The following is a 20,012-nucleotide window of genomic DNA, read 5'->3' as shown; positions in this document are numbered from 1 at the left end:
TTGCTGAAGTTCAAACCGAGCATCAGAATGGGGAAGAAAGGGGATTTAAGTGACTTTGAACGTGGAATGGTTGTTGGTGCCAGACAGGCTGGTCTGAGTATTTCAAAAACTGCTGATCTACTGGGATTTTCACGCACAACCATCTCTAGAGTTTACAGAGAATGGTCAGAAAAAGAGAAAATATCCAGTGAGCGGCAGTTGTGTGGACGAAAATGCCTTGTTGATGTCAGAGGTCAGGGGAGAATGGGCAGACTGGTTAGAGATAATAGAAAGGCAACAGTAACTCATATAACAACTCGTTACAACCAAGGTATGCAGAATACCATCTCTGAACGCACAACACTTTCGAACCCTGAAGCAGATGGGCTACAGCAGCAGAAGACCACACCGGGTGCCGCTCCTGTCAGCTAAGAACCAGGCTCACCAAAATTGGACAATAGAAGATTGGAAAAACGTTGCCTGGTCTGATGGGTCTCGATTTCTACTGCGACATTCAGATGGTAGGGTCAGAATTTGGCGTAAAGAACATGAAAGCATGGATCCATCCTGCCTTGTCTCAACGGTTCAGGCTGGTGGTGGTGGTGTAATGGTGTGGGGGATATTTTCTTGGCATACTTTGGGCCCCTTAATACCACTTGAACATCGTTTAAACGCCACATCCTACCTGAGTATTGTTGCTGACCATGTCATCCCTTTATGACTACAGTGTACCCATCTTCTGATGGCTACTTCCAGCGGGATAATGCACCATGGCACAAAGCTCAAATCATCTCAGACTGGTTTCTTGAACATGACAATGAGTTCACTTTACTCAAATGGCCTCCACAGTCACCAGATCTCAATCCAATAGAGCACCTTTGGGATGTGGTGGAACGAGAGATTCGCATCATGGATGTGCAGCCGACAAATCTGCAGCAACTGGGTGATGTTATGTCAATATGGAACAAAATCACTGAGGAATATTTCCAACATCTTGTTGAATCTATGCCACGAAGAATTAAGGCAGTTCTGAAGTCAAAAGGGGGTCCAACCCGGTACTAGCAAGGTGTACCTAATAAAGTGGCCGGTGAGTGTATACACACACACACAAGCCTCAGAAATGTTTTATTGTAAAATAACATTTTATGTTTCCACCACGTAATAAACAATAAAAATGGGTAATTGTGAGTTTTTGTCCCACAATTCAGACTTTTTTTCTTGCACTTCTGTTAAAAAAGTCCAAATTACGAGACATAAACACAAAATTCCAACTTCTGTCTCGCAATTCCAAGTTTACATATTTCGGAATTTATATATAGCAATTGTGACTGTTTTTTCTCAGAATTCTAGTTTACATCTTCAGTACATAATTACTACATATAAATTCACACTTCTGAGAAAAAGTCAGAATTGTGAGATAAAAAGTTGCAATCCCCTTTTTATTTTTATTTAATAGTGGAAAAAACAACAACTGCAAGTTCTAAACTTAGAATTCTGAGAAAAAAAGTCACAATTGTGAGAGATAAACTCAGAATTACGATATGTACACTTGGATTCTTGAGAGAAGTCAAAAGTCAGTTTATATTCCACAATTCAGATTTTTTTTTTTTAACAGAAGTAAGAGGAAAAAACTCTTGTAAGATAACATTTTTCAATTAGCTTAATTTTTTTCTTAGCCAAAAAAAAAAACTTAAAACAAAATATATATATATATATATATATATACATATATTTATTATAAATTTATAATAAAAAATATAATATTTAAATAATAAAGGCTTAAATACAAAATACACATCATTGTGTAATACAGTTAAGATCAATTACTTGGTGCTTCCTTAAAAGTACTAAAAACTGTTAATGAATTCATTATGAAAGCAGAATCATTAAGTGGAATCAGAACCAAATAATTAAATTCCTGCCGATTCCCATCACTAATCCCAATGCTGTGCGGAGGAGCAATAAACCCCTGCGAGGAACAAAGAGATGAGATCACTCGCCACACAGCACATGTCACAATGATGAGAACAACTTGAGAACATTTGCTGCTTCTCTGAAGCGCCTGAGAAAATGTGTGTAACTCCTTCCACAATACAGCTATTATGAAGGAAAATCATAAGTATACGCTCACATAATAACATTGACCTCCTAAAAAATAACCTCATGAGAGGCAGGAAATTAATCAAGAGAGAGGAATAATAGTGTGGCCATTACACGGCATCAACCTACAAACTCTCTTCAATAATTCACCAGTACAACTCCCCTCGCCCCCCCACTGTCACATTAACTACGTCCGTCTAAACATTCCCTGCATCCTCCAGTCTCTCACTCTCACCAAACCCCTTACATTTTTCTTCTCCCTTGTTTTGTAGAGAAGGATTAGGCAGTGTCTTTCTAATAAAAGGGTCATATCACGAGGAATTGAGTTTTGCTTGATCTGTTGAGATAAGAGTTCATTAGACTACGAAAACATACAGTAACTTTCAGAACTCAAAACACATCCACCCAAGTCCAAAAAGAGCATCTATTGAAACTGAGCTACAAAAATGACTTGCTCTGAAACTCTGAACTTCCTGCTGTCAGCTGGATACGTAAATATGACCTCCCACACTTACAAACCAACAACACTTATTTGGTGTTAATAAGGAGGAAGCAGGATAGATACTTTTGTTCCTAAACAGCAAAGCGAGTACAATGTGGTAAAGTCAGTCAAACCTTGTGCTGTTTCTGGCTGTGTGTAGCACCTACACCTCTGCAGATCCTGATGAAAAATCCCAGCAATACAAACATGCTGTTTAAGTTTTATTTTTAAATAAAATCTCTGATCATTTTGGTCTAATAGCAACAGTTTGAGCAACACATATTGTTTTGTGAATCTGTCGCAATGTAATGCAGCTTTAGTGGTGGTTACTTAAGGATGGTGCAAATAAACTAATTTAATATGTTAAAAGATACAGCAGCAACAAATTTCCATTTTTATTATTAGGGTCAGAGAGAGGTTGAAAAAAATTCTCACAAAAAACAAGATGAATAATATTGTGTTAATTACTCGTAAAATAAATATCTAACTAAAACTAAAACAATAAAACGCATTTATATTACTTGAAATAAAAATGAGATTAATAGAAATTTACGGAAGTTCTAAGCGGCCATGCATTATTATAATTTTCTGTCTTGTTTTCTCGTGATCACGACTTAATTTTCTCGTGATCTCGACATAACGAAAGTTGTTTTGTCGTTATCACGACTTAATTTTCTCTGTGTATTCAGCATGAGAAAATGCTATAGAAGCAGCATCATCGCAGCATCATGGATGATCGTATTCGCTTTTACTTTGATCAGGGACTCACTCAAACTGAAATAGCTCTGTGTCTGTCAGTGATTGACGACTTACACATAAGTGTTCGACACTTGAGAATGAGGCTGTCGGGTCTGCAACTTTATCGTCGAAGACAATATAGCGACCCTGATTTTCTCACTATAGCTACAATTACGTTGTGAGAAAACGGTTTTTACGTTGAGATCAACAACTTTCGTTATGTCGAGATCACGAGAAAATTAAGTCGTGATAACGACAAAACAACTCGTTATGTCGTGATCACGAGAAAATTAAGTCGTGATCACGAGAAAACAAGACAGAAAAATTATAATAATGCATGGCCGCTTAGAACTTCCGTAGAAATTAATAGAAATAAAATAAAATATATATAAAAAAACGTAAAAAAATTTCTTCAGCTAGATGACGAGCCAACATTTCTCATTTTTGTCTACTTCTAAAACTAAAATTCAAAAGTAAAACTTATTACAAACTATATATATATATATATATATATATATAACACAAAACTTAACAAATAACAAAAACATCAAATTACTAAAACATTAAATAGAAACAGAAAATGTAAAAATAAAATTTAATTCAAACTATTAGGGGAAAAAAAACGTAGTTTATCAATAAACTACTTAACTTTTCTTTAAAAATCTCCACCATCCTATATATAATAATAGAGGTAATATAATGTACAATAAAGCAAAAAGCCAATAAAAAAAAAAAATAAAATAAAATAAAATGTTTGTCCAATCAATGAGAATGCCTCACCATCTAATAACATCTACTTAAAAAACATGTCCTGTCTTAATAGGACAGGAAAGAAAACAGAAAAGTTAACGGCATTGTTCTGAAATGGTGTGGCGGAGTGGATGTTATCATAACCATGTGACAAGCAGGGGTCCAAATCAGCTGATGCCTGAACAAAAATCCCCAGTATCCCCAGTATCACAGTATCACCCTCTTAAAGTCCATTCAAATGAGGATAAGACTTCAATTTAACATCCTGTTGTCTCATAACATGTGACCAAAGAGGCATGTGAGTGAGCCAAACCCTGCAGTTATTTCCTTTAACAGAGGAACAAATTATTAAAATCATTCAATATCACATCTGCACCATTCCAGCTGTATTTTTCCTTAAATAGCGCTGCTTTCCATTTTCATCTTTCTTCTATAACGCACTGGACCTCTCTCAGTTCTGTAGAACTCCCCTCTTCATCGCCAAGCCCTTATTCACTTCAAAATCTTAATGACAAGGCTAAACGCAGAAGATTTTCCGCCAAGTAGCCATCACTTCGAGCATAAAAAGCACTAGAATACTTTTTTCCCCCCACTCTCTCTCAGATTTTCTCGGCTTCAGAAATGGCCAACATCTGATCTACCCCTCTGAAACAAATCTAGTGTATGGGAGCCTTTACATGAACAATGACTTCATATGTTGAACTAAAGCCTTAATAAATAGCATACCCTACGAAGTTTAACAGAAAGTCTTCTTTGGGTTTCAATTCAGCGTGCCGTGGTTGTGTTTAAAGCCCTGGTGAGAACAAAGACATTTTAATGTGGGTATTCAAATCCCTGCAGGCTGTCCAATTCGAGCAGAACCCCTCATGTTAAACTTTCAGAGACAAGAGCATGGTTTTTGAGCAGAAAACTGTGTTTTTGAGCAATCAGAGAAACCTAAGGACATCCATTAAAGTCATTGGGAGCCATTTACTCAATTGTATTACTCACTGTCAGTTTGTTCACCCATCTTGACAACTGCTATTATGTAAACAGCTCTATCGTCTTTTACAAAACAGCATTCAGTAACCCAGCATTTTTCCAACAGGAAGTCATGCACGTAAACTGGAGCCTCTCTTTTTTAACTGGCAGCATGTATGGAAAAGCGAACTGCACGCAAACCCACTGTTGCCATTCAAACACAAACTATGAAGTATTTAAAGACCATTTCAAGATTGAACGCATCACTTATAGAATGTCTTGTTTTGTTAAATATGTACTGTAACAACATATTTCAATACATTTAAATCCAATCTCACAGATTTATCCCAAAAAATCAGTGCAGAAAACAGAAAATAGCATTTTTCTTTCAGAAAATGTACGCTGCTTTAAAGGGATTGTTCACCCAGAAATGAAAATTGTGTCATTATTTACTCACCCTCAAGTTGCTCCAAATCTGTATGAGCTTCTTTGTTCTGTAGAGCGCAAAAGAAGATATTTTGAAGAATGTTGGTAACCAAACAGTTGATGGTAGCCATTGACTTCCATAGTATGGAAAAAAAAACTACTTCGCAAATCAATGGCTACCAGAAACTGTTTGGTTACAGACATTCTTCAAAATATCTTCTTTTGTGCTCTACAGAACAAAGAAAAACTCATATACGTTTAAAATGACATGAGGGTGAGTAAATGATGATAGAATTTAGAATTTTCATTTTTGAATGAACTATCTCTTTAAGATGAATCGGGATGGTTTACTAGTCATTCAGTGACCATAAACAAATAGTCAATTAATGAGGTCAACTATGATCGGTCGATTTAACCTTAATATTTTTAAATATTTATTATATTAGCCTACACAACTGTTTAACATCTTACTCCATGTGCATCATATTTTTAGAACAGAAGGTCAAGATAAAATACTTTCAACTTAAAAAAAAAAAAAGGTGTCTCAAAGGTGTCTGTTTTTGCAGAAATGAGTTTTGTGTAAACGGCCCCTTAACAAACACATCCAATTGTGATCTGAAGAACATGACCCAAAATCAGCATATTTATACAGTGCTTCCTTAAAACCTAGTCAGTTTTGAAAATGTGTAGTTTTTCGCATCTCTATTTTAAGACGGTGTAAACACAACACGACAGAGAATCTTATAACAAACACTGTTAGTTACATAGCAATGCCATCACACACTGCAAACACAATCCATGATCATGCACAGATCGGAGAAAGACCGCCATTTACAGCCAATAATTACATGCACAGTTGAGGTTTTCTAACCGTCAGCCAAAAGTGGGACGAATCGCTGTTTTTGATATCACAGAAGCCCTTTTGAAAAAATAAGCAGACGGACTGTGACGGACTCAGACCTCAGTGCAAAAACAGGCTTTCAGTTCATCTGAGAGTTCTACTCTATCACACAACAAGCTCTCGACTCTCAACTCGACAGGCTAAAAGCCTAAAAGTGTCTGTTTCAATCACCAGCTCAAAGTCACTCATTCCTGTTTGTACACCAACAGAGAAAGCTGCCTGTGCTCATACAGCAGCCCATCGTCAGTCGGGTAATGAAGGCGAGGGTCTTGTTTTGGACCACAGACTCAATTGCTGAATCATTAGCCATCAATCCTCCATTCATTCATTCTTTCTTCACTCAATTATGCCAATGCAATTACTCTTTATATGAATTAATAAGCAGTAATCAGACTCTAAATGGTAAGGTCAGAAACATACTTTACACAAGTATGCAAATGTTTGGTCAATGCATTGCAAGAATGTAGTTTGGGTTGGGAATCAAAAATCAATTCCAATTCCAGAATCGGATACTTGTTGTAAAATTATAAATTGCATTCTACCTATCAATTCCTGTGCGCGCATCTTTTATTTTTAGCTGGCGAAAAGTGGCTGTCTTTGACTCATTCATTCAAGAAATTCATTCAAAATAACTGATGAACAAACAGTTACTCTAAACATAAAAGACTATATCGCTATCAGTCATAAAAATGAAATATCGGCCAATTTCTATAGGAAAAAACAAAAGATGCACAAAAACATGAAGTGTTTGTGTTGACGTACTTGCGTAGAGTTTGTTTCAGACCCAAGATCATACAGTTACAATAAAATCTACTTACCGAACTCATCACACACGCTCTCATTCTCCACCAGCGTGGGGTGCTCAAAAGTGTCCCTGCAGTACAGGATCTGGGTGTTGTTGGTGAGGGAGGCGATTCCCCCCAGGGCCAGAACCACATGGTCTGTCAGGAGGGAGGTGGGCCGCTCACGAAGCCGTGCGATGATGGAACGGTACCGACAGTATTGAGGGTAACTCAGTACCAGAACTTTCTTCTCCTCCACATCCTCACCTAAACACAAGAAAGTATAATTCATTTTTTAAAAGAGAACACTGTTATTTCTGGCACACAATAAGCAACCCAAAATAATGTTTTATTAGCTTTTGCCTGTATTAGACAGAAAAAAATAAAAACGGTGTAGGATTTAAGGTCATTGCACACTGAGTCCGCAATTTTCGCATGCGTTTTTCCATTTTTTCGTATTCCCCATCCTTTCCTATCAAAATGCATGCTACGGATGCAGAAAATCTAACCTGATCCAAATTTTTTTTGATGGACGAAAGTTTCGAAGGCAGAGTGCAAATGTGACTGACACAATGTGAGGTCGTATTTATTTTTTAACGGCGGAAAAATTCTGACTCAGTGTGCAATGACCTTTACTCTGAAGCAATTTTCACTCAGAAATTGCAAGTAAAATTCACAAATAACCAAGGCCGTAACCATAAAGCATAAAGAAATAAAACGGTGAAGGGAATTCTATGTCTAATTCTAGTTGGAAGGTAATCATTTTCAACCATTTTCTAATAATATTTGACACATGCACTTTTATTTGTATGCCTAATTTGTCGAAAATGCAAATCGTTTCTTGCCTCGTCACATTCATTAAGGAATTATATGAATCACATAAATGATATTACATTTTAAATCCAAAACAGCCATATTTGAGTTTGCATTACTGGATATTACTAGACGTTTAACATTTATATCATAAAGCGGTTGTCAGATATGAAATGTTTCACTACTTCCATCTTACCGCTCTCTTTCTTTTTTAATGTTAAAACTAATACTTTTCACTAAAATGTACGCACAAAGTTGTAAATAAAACATTATTGAAATTATTACGTTAACATTTCGGTGCTTAATTTAATTTTTACTTGCCATTTCTTTGTAACTAATTGCGAAATTTACTAGCAATTTCTGAGTGACAATATTTCCTGTGAATTTTAGAACAAATTCAAGCAGAACAGTAAAAGTCAAGACGGTGAGCCTGTGCTCACTTTATATGTCATAGTTTTACACATTGACAGGTATAAACTATTATTTACACCATTGATTCCGATATTATTCTTTCCATGAAATAAGAATGGTGGTTACTGTACTCTCATACATCATTTCACGACATCAACTCAATCCAAGTTATTTCAAAGATGACGTTTGACATCATTCGATGAGTCAGAATCCTACACAATGGCATACAGCACAAAGGCCATTGATGAATCCTATGCTCTCTAATATTAGCTTCACAGTAATGATAATTCAATCCTAATCGAAGTGCTGTGACTTCATATAGCTAATCTTATTCTATAATGGAGGAGAGCTGCTCCCAGGGGTTCGGATATAGATTTGTGGGCTATTATGTTTTACTAGAGCCTGAGCTGCTGGTTTAACATGACAGCTCTCTGTTAGGATTGGCGATATAAAAGACTCTGGGCAGGAAGCCATGTCACTCAATTCTTGGAGATCAGAGATCTGAGCAATAGAATTTGCCTGTTAGTCTTCCTATCAGAACTCGAAAAAACTCTCGGCTTAATCAAAGTATCATCGCATCTCTCGACCTCAAAAACCTGACATCTCGGAACACAAGCTCTCGTAATATGACATGCATGAGTCGCAAACCTCAAATGATGGTGTCCTAGCTTTATTCACACACAACGACCACAAACATTCTGCTGCTGAGAGCCATAAACGCATTTTTTACATGCCAAATGGAAAAATAATGATTGTTTTCAAACGGGTTTCTTGCCCAAACTGCCATTAGTCACACGCTCAGATTCCATCACAGAACAAACTCATCCGCTTATAACAGGAACCTCCCAGAAGCGATGATATGGCAGAGGACAGATGTGGAGAAAGGACAGAGTAAAAATATTACGGTTGACCTCGAACAACATATTTGAGTGATAACAATATGAGGAGGGCCGTTACATTTTTTGGTGGATGACTACAGCAGCCTGAAAATGAAATGGAGCGACTGCAGTCTCAATTTGATGGCTGTATAGAAGAGAACATTAAATATTATGATTTATCCTTTTATTGGACTTTCACTGCAGGTATTACGTTTCCTTCTTAGTGGAGCACATGTCCTCTCATTCTTTGTATTCTTTCTCATCCATTATAAAAAACAAGTAAAAAGCTTACATTTTAGTAAAGACACTGTAAAGCGTTTTGAGTGCCTAGAAAAACACTATATAAGTGTAATGAATTATTATTAGTTTTTCTCACTTTTAACATAAATGTTAGTGCTAACCGTATTTGAATAAATACGCATACATACATAAACACTACCGTTTAAAAGTTCGGGGTTGGTATTTTTTATGTTTTTGAAATACGACTCCATTTATTTGATCAAAAATACTGTAGTATTGTGAAATATTATTAAAATATCACCTGCAAAATTCATTCTAATACACTGATTTGGTGCTCAAGAACTATTTCTTATTACTATCAGTGTTGAAAACTGTTGTGCTGCTTAATAGTTTTAAGGTTATACATTTTTTGATGGATAGAAAGTTAGCAATCATAGCAATGTTTTTAATATTATAAATATTTATACTGAAAGACGAAGAGTTAATTTTGCAAAAATAGACAACTCCGTTTTTAACAATTTTCAAAACTTTTCAAAAATTTTATCCAATTAATCTCAATCAAACTGCAGTTGGGTTATTTTGGTTAAGTAAAAATAACAAAAAAATACAACTAACTAACACAATAAAAACATGTATATAAATCGATAAATATAAATAATAATAATAATAAAAAAAAAGTTATCTGTTTTTGCAAATAAACTCATCATATAGGCCTAATGTCATCTTTTAAAGAGCATTTATTTTATTAATTTTAAATAGTATTTAGACATTCCCGATTTTCATAACAGCCTTTTATTTGATTAAAAATTAATTGATTATTTAGTTTGACCTCCTCAGCTGCACGAATAACATTTTCCGAAGGTTAAGTGCCTCTTTTCATTAACAATCTGTTGAAAAAAAAAAACAATTGGACTTAATTTGTTTCCAGTTTCAAGACCCATTTAAGACCCACAGTATTCCCCTCTTTTACTTGCAATTAGCACTACCGAGGTTGGTCTCAAAATAACTGTCTTTTAAGGGCCGCACTGCGCCGTGCTAATCACGCAGGGATCCAATGTACATTTTCTTGATTAGATTTGGCTTTGGGCTGCAGAAGAGGTCAAAAAACAGCTCTACAGCCACCCTGTTAATAACATCTAACCTTTTCTAAAGAAAGGATTTCTTATGTTTAGTAATTTAATTGGCAGGGAGGACACTATGATTAGAGAGCACTGAAAATCGCATTATGCAATTTTCCAGTAACACAATTTAACAAGAAGCCTTTGTTATGAGGAAGAGGGAAAACGCACACAGGTAGGGCACTGATCGGTTGCAAAATCAACAGCCTGAAATCTGCACGAGTAATCCTAACATGTCTCATCAGATCAGAAGGAATGGACGTTTTCCCTAAGTCAGTTTGCTCCCCGTATACTGCTCAAGTGCTTCACAAATGTCAAATGGGCCCTGTGGAAATATATTTACATAACACCTCTCCGCCGCTCGCTGCTGCCAAAGAGGTCCAATTAAACATAAAACATGGGCGTATGTGGTAAAACGCCACTGAGTTTTAATAATTCATGATATTTTTCTTCTATAAAACTTGGTTTGAGGATCTGTGACATCAATCAAAACGAATGAAGCCATTTTTTCAACAGAACCTTTGTTTTGATGAGATGGAATGAAATTCAGACTCTTGGCTTTTTCATTATTTCAAAAAAGGACAGAATGTCAAGATACAAGACAGAACAAAAAGCTCAAGGAGACAGATCGAGAGAGAACTGTATAAAACCACTAATTACATCCCAAGGTACATACTTTCAATAACCAAAAAAAAAAACGGCAGTGTACTTTACATTGCAATTATGACACAAACATATCATAATGTTTGTTTATAGTTCACCCTTGAACGTGCCTGAGCTTGTGATGGGAGTTTACAGGGCCATTTATTCAAATGACTTGTCAGCAGGTCTTCCGTGAGCTTATTTGCCAATCAACAATTACAAATAATGCCATAACCCAAGATTACGACATGAAAAAGCCCCTTTGATTATAATACAAAGAAACCTGAGCTCTTGTTTGTCATCAGCTAAACATTTCCTGCAAACTTATTATTGTTAACTGAAGTGAACCATGAAAACATGTTTTATACTTCAAATAAAACAAACATTAACAGAAATTAAATTATATATATATATATATATATATATATATATATATATATATATATATATATATATATATATATATATATATATATATATAAAATTCAGCTAGCTGATAAGTAAAGATTTTTATTTTTTATGTACTAAAATAACTAAAACAATAAACATACATACATACATAAAATTTACAAATAAACCAACAACAAAATTACTACATTCTTAAAATTTAAATAAGCACAAAATACAAAAGTAAAATCAAAGCATTTACAAAACTATAATATTATATTAATAATACTAAAATAATACTGCTGCAGACCACACTCTGGTAAAAAAAAGAAAAAAAGAAGAAAAAAAAACAACAACATAAAAATAGGGCACAATGTACTATAATATAAATTTTTTTACAAGTGTTTTATTTATTTATTTATTATTTTCTTTACCTGTATTTTTACTGCATTGGATTGTGTTTTATGGTTAATGGAAATGTCCATAAAAATTAATGGATAATGTCCTGGCAGAATTCTTTTTTACTTTTTATTTTATTTTACTTTACTTTTTTTAAAAGTAAATTAAAAACATTAAAATAAAAGGCTATACAGACTACTCATTGAAAAAAAATAAAAAAATATTTCAGCTACATTCCTAATTTTAATTTAGTCTCAACGTGTACTAAAATAACTAAACCTGAAATAAAAATTAATAAACTATATAGACATATTTAAAAAACAAAAACTAATCATATTAAAAAAATGTCGAAAAACACAATCTTTGAACTAAAATGAAAATGGAAAAAACTAATAAAAACTCATGCAAAATATTAATCTTGTAATATAGAACCTCAACAATACTAAAACAACACCGCAGACACCAAGGACACTAAGCCTCAATAAAAACAGCCGCTGTTAATATGCATTACACATAAGCTTCAAAAGTTTGGCCAAATGGGCCGGTGAATTCCCAGAAAGTCAAACACAGGCCTAGAGATACATTCCTGTACATCTCCACCCTCCAAAACATCCCTTACCCAACATATTCTCCCTGTCAATGAGTCAGCTTCAACCAACACGCTGTAATAGCTACCTGTCTCTTTAAAATATGCAGGTTAAAATATCAATTCGAGCGTGAGGACAGAGACAGAAGGTGAAAAAAGAACAATTCCTGGAATCCTAACAGCAGCTGCTTGTTAGTTGTCTTGGTTACTATATTAAAATAAGCGGGCGTTGAAGCTAAAGTTATTGGCGTGTGTTATTATTAGTGCTCTCTGCACCACAGAACACAATAATGAAAGGAAAATGTGTGTCATCACCACGGCAACGGTTTTAATGCAAGACTCCCCGTCAATAATAGTTAACAAAATTGCACTTCAGTCATAAAAACAACAATTCAATTTCCTGTGTGTGTGTGTGCTTCATGGTGATGAGCGTGCGTGTGTGTGTGTGTGTATGCAGAGATTGTAGAGAAATTTTAAATGCATGTCTTATTAGAACTGGGTTCAGCATAATCAGTCTTTCCCTAATTATTATTCACAGCCGCGACCTCTAATGAGTCAAATAACATTCATCTATTAATGTTGCGGGCTGCTGAGATTCTGCGCCCCTGTTGGGTCATTAAATTTGTTCTGATACTTCAATATGCCTGATGTGAGAGCCTGAACAGATTACAACATGCACTACTCGAGCAATATCGATCGCCATGTTGTAAATACAGAATAACAATGTACAGAAATATCTGGAGGTGGAAAGGACAAAAGAAGGGCTGCAGAAAAACCGTATTGTAATTATTTTGATTTGAAAAGCAATCTGTTAGTATTTAACATCTCATATTGCTGCTGTTTAGATACAGACAAGAATAAAAAGTTATTGAAACCAAGGCTTGTATATTAAGGTCTTTGTGCCAATAGAAAGGCTCTCTGTAATAGCATCAACAAATGAAACTGCAAAAATGATTTTTAAATTAATCCCCCCCCACCCCAGACACTTTACTCATCTGCCATTGGTCAACAAAACAAATAGCCCCACTTCAAACTCATGCTATTGGCTGAAGCAATGTTGCTGTGTTGCTATGATGCTCATACAAACAGATGAGCAATGTTTTGATAGTGTTTACAATTTTGGAAAACAAACATATGAACATTTTAATATCCAAAATTACATGCATCACATTTACAGTCAATTTTGAAGGAATCAAACTCAGACCTCTTTCACATGAGTTAACTGAAGTGTTAAGATCTTTTTTTTTAAATCAGACTACATGTAAAGCAGGAAGGTCCCAGAAGTACATTTCAGCATAAGTACTTATTATACTTTATACCGAAATAATAAACAATGTGTATTACAGAGTTGTATATTTACGAGTGTTTATTTGCCTCTTTATTATGAATGCTTCTTGTATTTCTCATTTGTAAGTCACTTGGGATAAAAGTGTTTGTTAAATTAATAAATGTAAATGTAATTAAATATTAGAAGCAAATTCAGATCTCTTTTCGGTCCACTTAAACTCAATCCCCTTTTCATTCAGTTTTTTGGAATGTCTTTGATTACATTATTGCAATATTATAAGCCGTGGAATGTCACGGAATTTGTCAAATTTTGGATGGATACCTCAAAATTAGATAAGTACACTTAAATCAAAATGCAACAGACTAGTGTCTGTGAACATTAAGCCACAAAGACACCATTTAAATATGAATCCTGCATGTCTCTGTGAGAAAGAATGGTGCAGTAGAGCGGTTTTGTTTAGTACACATCAGCCTCTGCTGCCTCAATATATGAGTACAAGAACACATGAACATAACCGCTAGAACTCCTCTGAGAGTCACTTCAGCATTTTACAGTTTCTTTTGAGTAAAACTATCATCATATCATCTACAAACAGAAGCCTAAAGGTCTTCACAGCAACCCGTCAAAATAAAAGTATGGTTTAACTTGAAGAAACTGTGACAGAAATATTACTTAATGCAATGATAGTACTACTACTTCTAATCAAATTGTATTCAAATATAATTTTAAAAAATAATATTTACCAGAAAAATGAAAATACAACACAGTATTTCAGGAAAAAAAATCAATAAGTAAAATAAATAAATATATATATTTTTTAATAAAATCAATTAATTAGATATGCTTCATATTATGAATATTTAATGAAAACTTAAAAATGGAATCCAGAAAATTAATGGAAAACAGAATCTGAGAAAAGAATTTCATAAGGCCTTAAAAATTAATATTTTTGTTAAACAAAAATATTCAATATTTTTATATTCAAATCTCCCTAACACACCCTCCACCAGTTCTTGTTCTTCTTCTCCGAGGACTTGGCTGTCCTAAAACCCAGAGAAACATTCAAGATTTAACTACTACCCTTCAAACAAGCCTTTCATTGACTCCATGATGGACACAGTATGATATTTTCACCAAACTGAGAGGAAACATTGAATTGAGAGAGTAGGTGCTTGGAAAAACACACTGTTCCTGCACTCAATTACTGAAACGGTTTCTTTGGCGAGTTTGTATGATTGCTGTTTGTGTGCCACAGGAATCACTCGATAATTAAACCCAATATATTGCGATTCACTTGTGATACAGATGTGGGCGGCACAACGTGACACCACTCTACATGTAATTCTATGATATTACGCTTTATTTGATTCCAGCTTGTCCGAGCTGAAATTACCCTGAGCTCATTTTTCCAGGATATCCCCTGATGTTGAAACCGTTTGTTGATGATTTATGGCACCTGCCGATATTTTACAGCAGTGGGCATTTGTCTGCTATAGTTCCAGCACAATTCGTGTTGCTCCCTAGCAACAAGCCAAAGCACTAATATTCCTACAGAGGGACTGGCTCCAAATATAACTGTCTGTATTATTGATTACCACACAGAAAACTTTGCATTTAATGGCTCTTGTAAAACATGACAGGCTAGAACAAATTTGGTTATGTCAAAATGTTCCACTTTCTGAGGAGACAAGAAGAGAGACACGTTGAGCCTATTATTCTAATGATGCCTCTATATAGAAAACTGAATAACAATGTGCAGCCACATACAGAAGACACAGGTATTGTTTCAGAGAAAGAAAGATCACCTGCTGTTATGTACTCAAGAAAAAGGAAATATAGCAATATAAAAGAATATTCCCCCTATATTTGTTATTATTTCGCAAGCGTTATAACATTAAGCAACACTGTCGATGTTGCAATTAGACTTGTTTCGCAATACCTCCTAAAATATTTTAGAGTTTCTGACCTTAAGTGTCAGTTCAGTTATATATATAAATATATATATATATATATGTCATTGCTTGTCATTGCAGCATTAGCATACAGCTAAAAATAGATGACTTCCTTTATAAATGCTAATACACTGGCTGAATCGCTTTGTTTCTACAGCTGTTCGGTTACTAAGATTACACACTTATGATATGATTACACAAAAAACAAACCACAGCAAAACCTTTCTAGAGCACATTGAACATATTTGTGTTCAGTATCTAAAACAGATGCCTTCTTTTTCTAGAGATTAATCTTTCAAGCAACATAACAAGCATATTTGTGTGCAACATACAGCAGAATGACAGAGCGAGCGGTTCACAGAGTTGTGAACGTGAGTCATGGGAATTGTACGTGTACAGCAAAATTCTCATGAATTGTTTAAGACTTGATATCATGGAACATGTCTCGTACGGACTACAAAAGATCCGATCTGGCCCTTTTGAGCGGCACCCCAGAATTTGTCTCCAGTCGAGTCCAAAACAATGGAAATAAAGGAGCTTTCATCTCTGAAATTCATAAGCGCGACAGGGATGGATTAACACATTGCCAGTCTTTGATGCAACCAGGAAAAACAGCCGAGCAGAGCTAATTTTTATGAAACAGGAAATGCAAAACAGTATTTAATTCTATGTGTTGTTTTCTTACGTAGACCTTAAGTCAATAAATAATTTCTATACTACTCTTTCTGGTTAATCCACAAATGTTTTTAATCAATGAATGCAGGCAAGAACCGTAACATCCTCAATGCAACGTCTTTGCCTGTATTTATTCATTTTAATAACAAATTTCAATATGCAGCAGTCAAACACAGGTGACAAGAGACACGTATGTCAAAGCGATTAACTTGCGCTTGTTCGCAGGAAGTGGCAAATGTATTCTGGGGAGCCCCGCTGGAGACAATGGCGGCACTCATGTGACTCAACATGATGACAATAGCCACAGACAGAGGGAAAGAAGCGCATTACCCAATGAAACTAATTAAAAAGCATTTTGAGTGTGACACAAAGGAGGGATTAGATGACAGAGGATAAGAAGATAGTGTGCTATCAATGCACTATTGTGCTGATTTCTTCATCGGCAGTCAGCGGTAGACAAGGCCTTTGCAATTACTGTCCAAAGAATTAATCATTCATAATTCTCGGAGCTGCCACAAAGAGCGCGCTTATTAAAGGATCACCGTCTGTCTTGAACCACGGGGTTCTGCGCTATGGAAGAAAAAAACACAACCATAAAAATGCACACTGCACTGATATAGGCAGTTGCCAATGTTTTTTTTTTTTTTTTTTAAGAGATCTAAAATCATAAAATTATGATATGATATGACCAAAATATTAATCTTATTTTAATATCATGGTAACAATATTTCACAATATAGTTTTTTCTTGAAAAAAAACTAACTTTTTCTGAGTAGCACAATCAAAATATTGCTCAAATAAATATTTATTTGAGCATTGTAACTGACAGAACATAAATCTATCTAAAATGATAAAAATTAAACAAATCAATAAAGCAATATCACTATAGTAATGAACAGTAAAGTATTTCATAATATTTTTATGCAATAATTATGTAATAATAATAAAAATTATTAGTATTATTATAAGCATAATTATAATTGTTATTATTATAATTAAATTATATATATATATATATATATGTATATGTGTATGTGTGTGTGTGTATGTATGTATAAAGTGCCCTCCAAATGTATTGGAACAGTAAAGACAAAATTGCTTTGTTTGCTGTGGAGTCAAGACATTTGCAAATATGATTAAAAGATGAATATAAGACAAATCTACAGAATGTCACATTTTATTATTAGTCGTTTCAACACATATATGTTTTACCAAATAAAAAGAACAGCACTTTTAGAGTTCATCCCACTCATTGATGTGAGCATAAGTATTGGGACAGCTGAAAATAAGGCAGATATAAAATATTAAAAGCTATTATTTAGTTGCAGATCCCTTGCGCACAATCACAGCAGTGAGTCTGTGACCCATAGACATCACCAGACTCTTGGTCTCATCCTTTGAAATGCTTTTCCCAGCCTTTAATGCAGCCAATTCCAATTGTTGCTTGTTTTGGGGAGTTTCTGCCTTTACTCTCCTCTCCAGCTGGTGAAATTCATGTTCAATCAGATTTAAATCTGGAGATTGACTTGGGCAATCTAAGACTTTCCATTTCTTTGCTCTTATAAATTCCTTAACTGAACTGGCAGGGTGTTTTGGGTCATTGTCCTGATGCAATATGAAGCACTTCCCAATGAATCTGGTGGCATTTTCTTGAATATTGGTAGGCAAGATGGTTTTGTACCGTTCCAAATTCATTCTGCTACTGTCATCATACATTAAGTCATCAGTAAAGTTGAGAGGGCCTGTTCCAGAGACAGCCATGCATGCCCATGCCATGACACCACCTCCACCATGCTTTACAGATGAGGCTGTATGCTTGGGATCATTTGCAGTTCCATTTTTTTCCTCCACATTTTTACTTTACCATCACTTAGATAAAGGTTCATCTTTGTCTCATCGGTCCATAAACACAGTTCCAAAACTCTTCTGGCTCACCTTTGTGCTTTTTTGCAAACTCTAATCTCGCCTTTCTATTTTTGGTGCTGGTCAGAGGTTTGCATCTTGCTGTGTAGCATCTATAATTCTGTGTCAAAGTCTCCTGAGGACAGTATATTGTCAGAGCATCACCCCAGCTTTCTGGAAGTTGTTGGTGATTTTACAGACACGTCTTTTAGGGTTCATTTTCACAGCTTTTATGATTTGTCTGTCATCAACTACTGTTGTTTTCTCAGCCAATCAGGTCGTTGTTGGTTGCTGGTGTCGCTGGTGGTTTCCAAACTCTTGATTTCTCCATGCCCTTTGTTTTTGCTAGAGCTCTAACTGACTTCCTCGTTTCTTTTAGCATCCAAATTGTTTTCTTTTCTCTCAAAGTCAGCTCCCTTGTCTTCATCCTGATTTGTGTGTGTCATCATCGAATGCAAGATTCAGAATGCAAAAGTAATGGATATAACTGATACGCCACATTCCCTGCTTTTAATATCTGAAGAATTAATGCAACAGGACACAGCTGATCACTTAGAAAGACCTGTGAGGCAACTGTTCCAATACTTATGCTCACATCAGATAGAGGGATGAAACTCTAAAAGTGCTGAACTTCTTAGCTGGTAAAACATCTATGTGCTGAATCACCCAATAATAAAATGTGACATTCTGTAGTTTTGTCTCATATTCATCTTTTAATCATATTTGTAAATGTCTTGACTCCACAGCACTGTATATATATATATATATATATATATATATATATATATATATATATATATACACTCACCTAAAGGATTATTAGGAACACCTGTTCAATTTCTCATTAATGCAATTATCTAATCAACCAATCACATGGCAGTTGCTTCAATGCATTTAGGGGTGTGGTCCTGGTCAAGACAATCTCCTGAACTCCAAACTGAATGTCAGAATGGGAAAGAAAGGTGATTTAAGCAATTTTGAGCGTGGCATGGTTGTTGGTGCCAGACGGGCCGGTCTGAGTATTTCACAATCTGCTCAGTTACTGGGATTTTCACGCACAACCATTTCTAGGGTTTACAAAGAATGGTGTGAAAAGGGAAAAACATCCAGTATGCGGCAGTCCTGTGGGCGAAAATGCCTTGTTGATGCTAGAGGTCAGAGGAGAATGGGCCGACTGATTCAAGCTGATAGAAGAGCAACTTTGACTGAAATAACCACTCGTTACAACCGAGGTATGCAGCAAGGCATTTGTGAAGCCACAACACGCACAACCTTGAGGCGGATGGGCTACAACAGCAGAAGACCCCACCGGGTACCACTCATCTCCACTACAAATAGGAAAAAGAGGCTACAATTTGCACTAGCTCACAAAAATTGGACGGTTGAAGACTGGAAAAATGTTGCCTGGTCTGATGAGTCTCGATTTCTGTTGAGACATTCAGATGGTAGAGTCAGAATTTGGCGTAAACAGAATGAGAACATGGATCCATCATGCCTTGTTACCACTGTGCAGGCTGGTGGTGGTGGTGTAATGGTGTGGGGGATGTTTTCTTGGCACACTTTAGGCCCCTTAGTGCCAATTGGGCATCGTTTAAATGCCACGG

At 35.4% G+C, this 20,012-nt stretch overlaps 1 protein-coding gene across 1 annotated transcript in view; it reads right to left on the bottom strand.

Annotated features, from left to right (window-relative positions):
• The window catches only part of LOC306857601 (AT-rich interactive domain-containing protein 5B-like), a 118,383-nt gene that overhangs the window by 74,831 nt on the left and 23,540 nt on the right, over positions 1–20,012 (bottom strand). Inside the window, exon 4 of the mRNA XM_079397620.1 lies at positions 7,154–7,384. Coding sequence (XP_079253746.1) covers positions 7,154–7,384 — 231 coding nt within the window. The remainder of the gene's footprint in view (positions 1–7,153; positions 7,385–20,012) is intronic.

Source organism: Barbus barbus (genome assembly GCF_936440315.1).
Source record: "Barbus barbus genome assembly, chromosome: 38".
In the NCBI taxonomy this organism is placed as follows: Eukaryota; Metazoa; Chordata; class Actinopteri; order Cypriniformes; family Cyprinidae; genus Barbus; species Barbus barbus.
Note: the sequence above shows the minus strand (reverse complement) of the source record. Positions and strands in the feature narration are given on the sequence as shown.